The following is a 9629-nucleotide window of genomic DNA, read 5'->3' as shown; positions in this document are numbered from 1 at the left end:
GCAGGCCCCGCCCCAGACCCCACCCTTCTGCTGCTCCAGAGAATCCTCATCTGGGAGCACCACTGCCAGGGTCACAGCCCCAACACACCGAGTCACACCCTGCTGCCCCCTCCCCACCCCGGGGCACCCACTCCCCCAGCCTCACAGACACCTCCACAAGCCCTGCTGCAGGGTCGGCACAGTCCAGCAATGCGCCCAGGAAGACAGGCCCTGGCAGGAGCTCCATACCCACGGGCAGGGCCAGGGTGTTGGGAAGCGTCCGCGTGCAGTAGAACATCAGGTGGAACTGCGTGGCCGTCATCCAGCAGAACAACGTGGCCACTGTGGCCCCAAACTGTCTCCTCACTTCCTGCTGTAGCATCCAGAGAGCTCCCACAACACCAAGCCCCAGGGTCCCTCTCACTGCAACAGAGGAAGGAGAGTGCTCCTGATGACAGAACATCCCTCCTCCTCATGACCCTGAGGGTGGGAACAGGCACCTGCTCCCAGCCCAAGCCCAGCCCCCCCCCCCCGACCCACCCTTAGTGTGAGCCTGTGGTCCCTGGAGGGGTCACAGCCCTGCCTGCAGCCTCCTATGGCCAGGAACACTGCTAGTGTCCATTCAGGTGCCTCCAGCCTGCGTCATGCCCACTCCAGGCACCATCCAGAACTGAGTCCTGTGCCACCTGGGTGGGTGGTGTGGTGGCAATGACCCACTTGGAGACAGGAGACTGGGAGAGACCATGGCCTCCACCCTAGCCAGTCCCCAGACAGGTCCCGCCCTCTGGATGGGCTCACCCTGGGGCCTGGCTTGATTGGATGGGCTGTGCTTTTGTCTCCTAAAGTGTCCTCCAAGAACCACTTCCTCCCCAGAGATCATTGAGGCTCAGATGGGCACAAGGAGACGCCAGAGGGTCTGCATCAGGAGCAGGCTGTCAGCTGGGGAGGCTGTGATGGGGCATGGTCATCACATCCCAGTATAGCCCGAGGAGGGCAGAGAGCGGCTCAGGCTAGCCAGCTACGCCTCATGCCATACCCAGGGCCTGCAGGTCAGCCTGCACCTCTGTGGGGAACTGTGGGTCCAGACAGCAAACACCCCAACAAGAGACCTCCCACAGCAAGCTCCAGTCACCATTTCCCACGTGGTTCACACTCACAGATCAGCGTACCTATGAGCTGGGAGTAAAACTTGGAGGCTTCCAGCAAAGACAGCAGATAAACTGCAGGGCTGGAGAAGGCAGCAACAAGCAAGGGTCCGAGGAAGGTTCTGGGGACAACGCCAGGGAACTCATGATGGTCGTACTGCAGAGACAGCGAAGCAGCCCCATGATGGACAGCCGTGGGCACCAGGTCCCCAGCAGCGCCCTCCCCCAGGCATGGTGCTCACCTTGTTCAGGTCTAGCCGGTGGTAGAGGAGGTCATGCACCGCCTGCAGGCTGAAGCTCTCTTCCACCTTGGTGTAGGGACAGGTGACCAGGTGCACAGTAGCTACTGCCACCAGCAGCCCCAGCAGCAGCAGGCCCTGCTGGCCCGACGGCCTTCTCCCAGCCATTCCGAGTCTCAGGTGTCACCTACCTGAAAGAGCCAAAGGTTCCAGATCCAGCCACCAGACTGGACACCACCTGGCTTGTATGGGTGGGCAAGAACAGTCCCGGTGCACTGCCCAGTCCCTGCGTCAGCAGAGCCTGGACCCGGGGATCGCTCAGCAGATGGTATGTGGATCTCATTCATCAGTCTGTTTTCTGCAAAGCAGACATGAGACGAGTCTGTATGAAGATGCGGTGGGCCTGCTGGAGCAAATGCCACAACACACTGTGGACAGCTGCCCCAGAAGAGGCCTGGCCCCACAGATGGGCTGAGAAGGGACGCCCTGACTTAGGGCACATGAGTGGGGCAGGCTCATCACCCCTAATGTGCTGCGAAGGTCACTGCAGAGCACCTGCCAGCCCAGGTAACCAAAGGCCAGTCCCCACCCACTACCGTTTAGTCCCTAGTGACTTACGTGAACCTGGGGTAAGGGGTACAATGCTGTAAATGGTAATGGAAGAACGTCTACCTTTCTGCCTCAGACAAGCTGGTGGGCTTGAACTGCTGATCTTTTGATTAGCAGCCCAATACTTAAGCCACGCCTTCAAGAGGTTTGGAGAGCAGGCAGCAAAGAGAGCAACCGTTGCTGGCTCCTGCAGGGTCCCTAACTCCTGGGACATGCCTGGGCCAGAGTGTGCCTGTGTGCATAGGGCCGTCAACGGCCTCCTCTTCAAATGCATTTGTGGTCCCTCCAAGGCCCTCAGCAGTTTTCACGACCCAGGGGCTCCAAAACAGGCATGAACCCCAAACCCTATGGCCATCCGGCAGCTACAGCATTCCTGGACACAAGCAGCGCTGCCCCGGGCGGGGTCAAAGGCTGTATATCCTTGGAAGCATGCTGACCTTTCTTCGCAGATGATGAGTTCAAACCCCCATTCATTTGTTTAACAGCCCAATGCTTAACCTACAGTGCCACCAGGGCTCCTAACAGAAACTAAGATTCAACGGGGGAGGGCGGAGCAGAGGGGGAGGATGGGCAGGGGGTAATCATAGGGTCGCACAATTTGATGGATGGACGGGGGTGGGCGGGTGAAGGAAATGGGAAAGATCCGGTGTAATACAAAATGTATACGAATTGTATATAAACCAGTACAAACTAAAAATTATAAATAAACACAACAACAACAAAATAACCAACACCACCTATACTCCAGGCAAGAGACGGCGAGGGTAGAGGGGGTCGCCCTGCAAGAGGCCGCCGCCGACTTGCTCAGGAGCAAGGGCGCACTGCAGGGTACACGCAAGTGCAGGGCTTTATCGTGCAAAGGTTCAAGCGCTCTAACCCACCCGTCCCTCCGAGAGGGAGGGCTGTAGGGATCGGCTCCCCGAGCTGACTGTCCTGAAACCCTGTGCGGCAGTTCTCTGACCGGGGGTCAGGACTGACTCCGTGGCAACCGGTGTAAGACAGTGACTCTACTAGGAGAGCTCGGGTAAGAAGCTGCGGGACAACCCCGAGGCGCGAAGTTCCAATCCACCAGCAGCTCCGCGGACCAGAGGCAACCTCCTCCCGAGCGACTGACCGCCCGAGGGTCAGCTAGGGGTCGGTTCCGCAAAGCACCACCACCACCCAGATGTACAAATTACCTACAAAGGCCCCATCAACTCAGACGCTGAAGCTTTTCATGAAATTGTGCAGATGAAGACAGAGTTCACGACCGGAAGTGGGCTGACGCGGCCGCGCCGACACTGGGCGACCAGGGCAGCCCGCAGACGGAAGCGGGCGGCAGAAACAGGGACCTGGACGGCGAAGCCCCTGCCCGAACTCATCATGGCCTCCTAGAGCGCAGGCTGGTGGTGGTGAGCGCGCCCTGCCCGGAATAAAGATGGCCGCGGGGGGGCGGGCCCGGGGGCGGGGCGGGAGGAAGGACCCAGACTCCTCCGCCCTCCGCCCGCCCCCTGCCGGCAGGACGCTGACCCGGGGCCTTCTCATTGGGCCCTTCTCGTGGCGAATTCGGATTGGACCACGTGAGGACGGGGCGGGGCCCAGCGGCCAATCGCGGCGCGCGCACTGGCGGCTGGGCGGGGCCTCGCCGGCGCCGTGAAGTAGCCCCGGGAACGGCCGGCACCGCTTGGAGCCGGTGGGCGGGCCGGGCCGGGGTCGCGGAGTCGTTGGCCGGGCCCGCGGAGCCATGCGCCAGCCTCCTGCCGCCGCGCTCGGCCTGCTGCTGCTGCTGCTGCTGCGGCCCGCGTCTCCGGCCGCCAGGAAGCCGACGCCCTGCACACGGTGCGGGGACCTGGTGGACAAGTTCAGGCAGGTGGGCCGGGGTCACCCCGAGACGGGCCGCGTCGTCCCGCAGTGGGGCTCTGGGAGCTCCAAGTGACCAGGTCTAGTGTCGTGAAGACCCCAGGGCTACAGCCAGCCCGTCCCGGGGGCCAGGGTCACCCCTGTGATGGGAGCCGAGGTCCGAGGGGCTGGGGTCACCCCGTGATGGAGTCCAGGTGCCAGGATCGCCCCTGTGATGGGAGCCGAGGGGCTGGGGTCACCCCTGTGATAGGAGCTGGAGTCCAGGAACTGGGGTCGCCCTGTTGTGACAGTTAAGGTTACCCTGTGCTTGGGTCCCAGGTGTCAGGGTCACTTCTGTGATATGAGCTGGAGTCCCAGGGGCTGAGGTCACTCCATCATGGAATCCAGCTGCCAGGGTCACCCCTGTGCTAGGAGCTGAGGTCCCTGGGGCTGAGGTCACCGTGTTGTGACAGTCAGGGTTACTCAGTGTTTGGGCCCCAGGGGCTAGGGTCACTCCATGATGGAATCCTGGGTGCCAGGGTCACCCCTGTGACAGGAGCTGGAGTCCCAGGAACTGGGGTCACCCTGTTGTGACAGCTAGGGTTACTCTGTGCTTGGGTCCCAAGTGTCAGGGGCACCCCTGTGATAGGGTCCCAGGGACGGCGAAGGATCTAGGGTCCAGGGTGACCGAGTTGAGGTCATCACTGACAAGGGATCCAGAACCTGAGGTCTGGGCAAGCAGCCTCCAGCACACAGCCCCTGTCTACAGGGAATGGTGGACACAGCCAAGAAGAACTTTGGCGGTGGGAATACAGCCTGGGAGGAAAAGTCGCTGTCCAAATATGAATTCAGGTGAGCACCCTGTCCACCCTGTCCCTGTGGTCCCCGGGTAAGCCCCTGCAAACACCCCACAACTGCCGTGCTGAGCACAGGGTCCCTGCTGTGGCCTCCTCTGCTCAGAGCTGCGGTCACCCCTTCTGTACCTCTTGGGGCGTTAGCACAGGGCTGCCACCTTACTGGGCCGCCACCTGGGGTGCCCCAGTTCCAAACAGCCTTCCAGGTGTGTGGCTCTGGGTGCGCGTGTCTCAGATGGCGACCCTGCCTTTCAGTGAGATCCGGCTGCTGGAGATCCTGGAAGACTTGTGTGACAGCAGCGACTTCGAGTGCAACCGCATGCTGGAGGAGCATGAGGGCCACCTGGAGGACTGGTGGCTGCGGCTGTGAGTGTCCGGTGGCCCTGGTGACCGTGGGCGGAATCAGCACAAGACTGTGGGCCCTGAGGGAGGCCAGCAGGTGGCCTCGACTCGCTGGTAATGAGGCTGAAGGCCTGGCCGTGCTAACCCACAATCGTGGAGCCCTTGTTCTGGTGTGGGACCCGCTGCCCTGCGTGCTGACCACGTTGCTCCTCTGGTCAGGACCGGACCCTGGGCTTTCTTCATTCCTCAGGACCTTGGCCCATCTTAAGACTCCTAAAGCTGCCAATTCTGGTTACTTCGACCTGCAGTCCCCCATGTGTTTAACTGGAGGGCACTGGTCCTCTCTCCTGGAGCTGCTGGTGGATATGAACTCACAACCTTTCTGTTAGCGCTATGTCACGTAATAGGGCGCATGCCACGATGGCTGCCAGGGCGAGAGGTTCTGTGGATGTCTCCAAACAGACTGGGTTCTGGAAGATTCCACCCACACTACGTGGCACGGGATGACACCACTGTATTAGGGCCTGACTTGGTTCCTGTTCGCAGGCAGAAGGAGTCCCCTGACCTGTTCACGTGGTTCTGTGTGGAGACCCTGCGTGTCTGCTGTTCTCCGGGGACCTTTGGGCCTGACTGTCAGGGTATGCCATCCCCAGCACGTGCTGGCAGGTCCCGCGGGGAGAGGGCTTACGGGTGTGAGTAAGGTCCCGCGGGGGAGATCAGTGCTCCTGACGACGTGTATGGACCAGACTCCGCAGCCACGCCTGGTGAGGAGACGGCAGAGGCCTGGTCTGCTGAAGCGGGATGGGGTGAGGAGGGGTGAAATAGCGGCCAGCACCAAGGATCCCGCTCCCAGGGGGATGGACCTTGCCCTTCACTCTAGGGACTCGTCTCCTTGGGCCATCCCCAGGCATCTTGAGCCAAGTGTCCATCCAACTCCTTTGGGGTTTCTGTTCCAAGTTACAGCCCTCCAGCCCTGTGGCCCCCTGGGGACTGCCCGTTCCCTGAGTGCCCTCTGCACACCTCGAGGACGGCAGTGCTCATGGGGGTAGCAGGTGCTAGATGGCTCTCAGCCATGCACGTGGCTCCCTATGACTGCCGCAGGTTCAGGGCAGAGGTCAGTGTGCGCCGTGCCACGTCCTTTGTCAATCATCGCCGAAGTCAGACACAGGGTCTGTGGGGACCGTGTCCTTTCGGCTTTGAGCTCAGCACTGACATCAAAGGTCCTTGTGTTTGGGCTTCCAGGGAGTATACCAGGCTCCTGGAAGTCTGTAGGTCTCACACTCTGTGCTGGGGGCCTCTCTACCGTCGCCAAGCCTGCAGGCCCATGTGCCCACAGAGTCACTCGTGTCTCGGGGCCATGGCTGGTCAACAACTGGACATGAGCACCTGTCTCCCTCCACAGAGTGCCCGGGCGGGGCTGAGCAGCCCTGCAGTGGGAACGGCCACTGTGACGGGGATGGCAGCCGGCAGGGGGACGGGTCATGCCAGTGCCACGTGGGCTACCGCGGGGCGCTGTGCACGGACTGCATCGACGGCTACTTCCGGGCCGTGCGGAATGACTCCCACGTCGTGTGCACAGGTGGGGCTCCTGGCCAGCTGGCTGCGTGCTTGTTTATACTCCCCAAATCCGACTGCCCAGCTTCCACACGTGGGAGGGGCTGCGGACCAGCACCTGCGACCTACTGTCCCTTTCAGTTTGTAATGAGGCCTGCAAGACGTGCAGCGGCCCCACCAGCAGGGATTGTGAGGACTGCGAGGTTGGCTGGGCACGCAGACAGGACGCCTGCATAGGTGAGCCCCCACCCCAGGGCAGCCCCACCTCTCAGGTCCACTCTGAGCCTTGACCCCAGGATAACCCCAACTCTCGGGTCCACTCTGAGCCTTGACCCCAGGCCAGCACCCATGTCTTGAGTCTACTCTGAGCCCCTTCATCCCAATCCATACCCACCCTTTAGGTCTGCTCTGAGTCCCCCAATTCTACAGCAGCCCCTCCACCAAGAGGGGTCCTTTGGCAGACCCAAGCACCCCGCCTTGAGGCTCCCTCCCCGCCGTGTCTGGCTCCCACCTCTCAGGTGGCTTGTGACGGCTGTGGGTGCCTGGTGTGAGCCAAGATGGGGAGCCCCCCTCCTTCTGTGGGACGTGAGTGGGGGACTGAGGCGCTGATCAGGTTCAGTTGGTGGCAGGACATGGGCAGGTTAGGCAGCTGTGATGGACCCAGGAGTTAGAGGGACAGGAGGGCTCATAGCCCAGGACCCCCAGACAGTGATTGTGGTGGGGGGATGGGGCCCAGGAGCTCGGGATGGCAAGTGCATGGAGGCTCAGGACTCCTGGATGGGGTGAAGGGGTCGCCCAGGACTCGAGGGCCAGGAGTGCATGGGACACAGGACTGTGACGGTGGGTGCTGGGGTCCCAGGATCGTGGGGACGCGCCCGGCTTCAGTTTCACCCTGCGGTAACTGCTCATCGTAGCCAGGTCCCCACCCTGTGCCACGTCTAAGGTAGGGACAGTGGCTGTAGCAATAGTGCCTCATCCCAAGGCGGGCCATGGGGCCTCTGGGGGCTGGGCCTGAGGAGGGCTAGGTGCTGCCATGTGGCTGCCGCTGTCCCTTGTCCTGGATGACCTTGAAGTTGCCCCTCCACACACCCCCGTTTGGCTCTGCTCATCCTGTGTATTCCCACTTTCCATTCTCCACCGATCCCCCCGCCCACTCCTCACATCCTGCACTTCTGACAGCATTCATCTCACGCCCCGTACCTCCACCCCTCATGCTGCACCTTCCCCACCCGGCACTGTGCACCTCTGACTGGGAGTCCTCACCGTGCCCCACCCCACTGACCACCCACCGCGCAGGCGTCTGGGCCCTGGTTTCGGGCTCTGGGTCCACGTCCCCTGCACTCTGGCAGGCCCACGGCAGGTGGTTTTCAGAAACAATTGAAACTCCTGCTTCACCCGTGCTTTCATAGGAAGTGAGAGGACGGCCCCTTTCCGGGTGGCCTGAGGCCGTGGGGGGTGGGCCCGGGGCACCCACTCGGGCACATCTGTTCCAGATGTGGACGAGTGTGAAGAGGAAGTGTCCCCCTGCGGCGAGAACGAGTACTGTGAGAACGTGCCTGGCTCCTACACCTGCGAGGGTGGGTCCCCTGCTGCAGAGGGGTTCCCTGTCAGGAGGGTGGGGAGTTCCCCTTCTGGAGGGGTGGGGTCTCAGCCCAGGGGGCCGTGCTCACACCCAGTGCCCACTGCTGCGTAAGTGCTGCCCTCAGCTTTTTCTCAGGCTCGTGAGCGGGACTGGTGGCCTTTTATTTACATGTCTTGAGGCTCCAGAGCTGGGGTGCCTGGACAGTGGTGAGCAGGGAACCCTGCACCCCACGAGCGGCAGCGTGCTGAGCTGGTGGGTGTCCGCCCACATGCACGCTCCTCTGGGCCACTCTGTCTCAGGCCCATGTCCATGGCCTGCGACGTACTCCACATCTTAGGACGCCTTTCCCACTTGTTGGACCCTTAAGTGCCTGGGGTTTTGGTGGGGGTTCCCCAGTTTTAAGCTGACACAGGTGAGGCCACCTGGCAAGAATCCCCAATGGCAGCTGTAGGGCGTGAGCTAGTGTCCTGGGCTCTGGTCTGTAGCTTGGAAACTCCACTGTTCCCATCACAGAGGAGGGAGGCTGTGAATGGCTCCTCCTGTCAGTAGCCGCCTCTCAAACTCCACTCCACGCTGAGCGTCTGCAGCAAACAGCCCATGGGCTGAGGACAAACTTGCGCCCTATGCTTCCTGGACAGAGAGCCCAGCAACCTACTGGCCCTGGTCTCTGCCCAGGCCTCACCCCCGTGGGTGATGGTTGGGGTTCAGCCTCCTGTCTATATGTGGACCCTAGTTCAGACGTTTCCACTGAGGCTGCATGTTCCCCCATGAGGGTGCGGCCTCTGGCTGGCTGATGCCCACCCTGCGAGAGCGGGTCCGTCCTCACATCCTATCCTGTCACATCTCATCCTGCGTGTACAGAGTGTGACCCCACGTGTGCAGGCTGCACGGGCAAAGGGCCCCAGAAGTGCCTCGCTTGTGTGTCCGGCTACGCCAAGGAGGAGGGTGGACCCTGCACAGGTGAGAACTGGCATGAGGGCGGCAGCCCCCGGGGGCCTCGCCGGGTCGGGGTGGGCAGCTGGCCACGTCAGAAAGGAGATCCCTGGGCAGACGAACAGTGCTGTCCGACGGCAGCTTGTGGACACTGCTGCTTCGCTGGATTGGCCTGGCCGGTGGGGCTTTGGCCGTCTTGTCAGCAACGGGCTGCAGCTTCTGGGGCAGGACCAGCTCTGAGACCTCCGCAGAGCAGGTGCCCTTTCACGGTTCACACTTCAGGCCGTGCCCCTCCTGACCTCCACTTGCCCTCTGACGTAAACCATGTGCGTCTTAAGCACGGCCGTGGGTGCTATCGGATCGTGTGATCTGTGTCTGTGGACACCTGTGCTCGTTTAGTGACTTAGTGTGACGTCCACCTGCCATCCCTGTGTGTATATCACTGGACGTGAAGCTGTGTGTGACGTCCTGTCTGTGTATATCCCTGGACAAAGTGCTGAGTGTGACGTCCACCTGGCACACCACGAGTGTTATATCCCCAGACATGGTGCTGAGTGTGGTGTCCACCTGGCGT

The 9629-nt window shown here is 61.7% G+C and overlaps 2 protein-coding genes across 2 annotated transcripts in view; one reads left to right on the top strand and one right to left on the bottom strand.

Moving 5' to 3' along the window:
• The window catches only part of ALG12 (ALG12, alpha-1,6-mannosyltransferase), a 5291-nt gene extending 3760 nt beyond the window's left edge, over positions 1–1531 (bottom strand). Inside the window, exons 1-3 of the mRNA XM_006888024.1 lie at positions 1367–1531; positions 1149–1281; positions 229–402 (exon numbers count right to left, since the gene is read on the bottom strand). Coding sequence (XP_006888086.1) covers positions 229–402; positions 1149–1281; positions 1367–1531 — 472 coding nt within the window. The remainder of the gene's footprint in view (positions 1–228; positions 403–1148; positions 1282–1366) is intronic.
• A 2164-nt stretch (positions 1532–3695) lies between these two features.
• CRELD2 (cysteine-rich with EGF-like domains 2) overlaps positions 3696–9629 on the top strand; it is a 36697-nt gene continuing 30763 nt past the window's right edge. Inside the window, exons 1-8 of the mRNA XM_006888117.1 lie at positions 3696–3821; positions 4560–4642; positions 4900–5010; positions 5533–5624; positions 6389–6565; positions 6682–6777; positions 8034–8117; positions 8984–9082. Coding sequence (XP_006888179.1) covers positions 3696–3821; positions 4560–4642; positions 4900–5010; positions 5533–5624; positions 6389–6565; positions 6682–6777; positions 8034–8117; positions 8984–9082 — 868 coding nt within the window. The remainder of the gene's footprint in view (positions 3822–4559; positions 4643–4899; positions 5011–5532; positions 5625–6388; positions 6566–6681; positions 6778–8033; positions 8118–8983; positions 9083–9629) is intronic.

This window comes from Elephantulus edwardii, unplaced genomic scaffold, assembly GCF_000299155.1.
Source record: "Elephantulus edwardii isolate Elephantulus edwardi_28Jun2011 unplaced genomic scaffold, EleEdw1.0 scaffold00064, whole genome shotgun sequence".
Lineage (NCBI taxonomy): Eukaryota > Metazoa > Chordata > Mammalia > Macroscelidea > Macroscelididae > Elephantulus > Elephantulus edwardii.
This window is presented reverse-complemented; position numbering and strand designations above follow the sequence as displayed.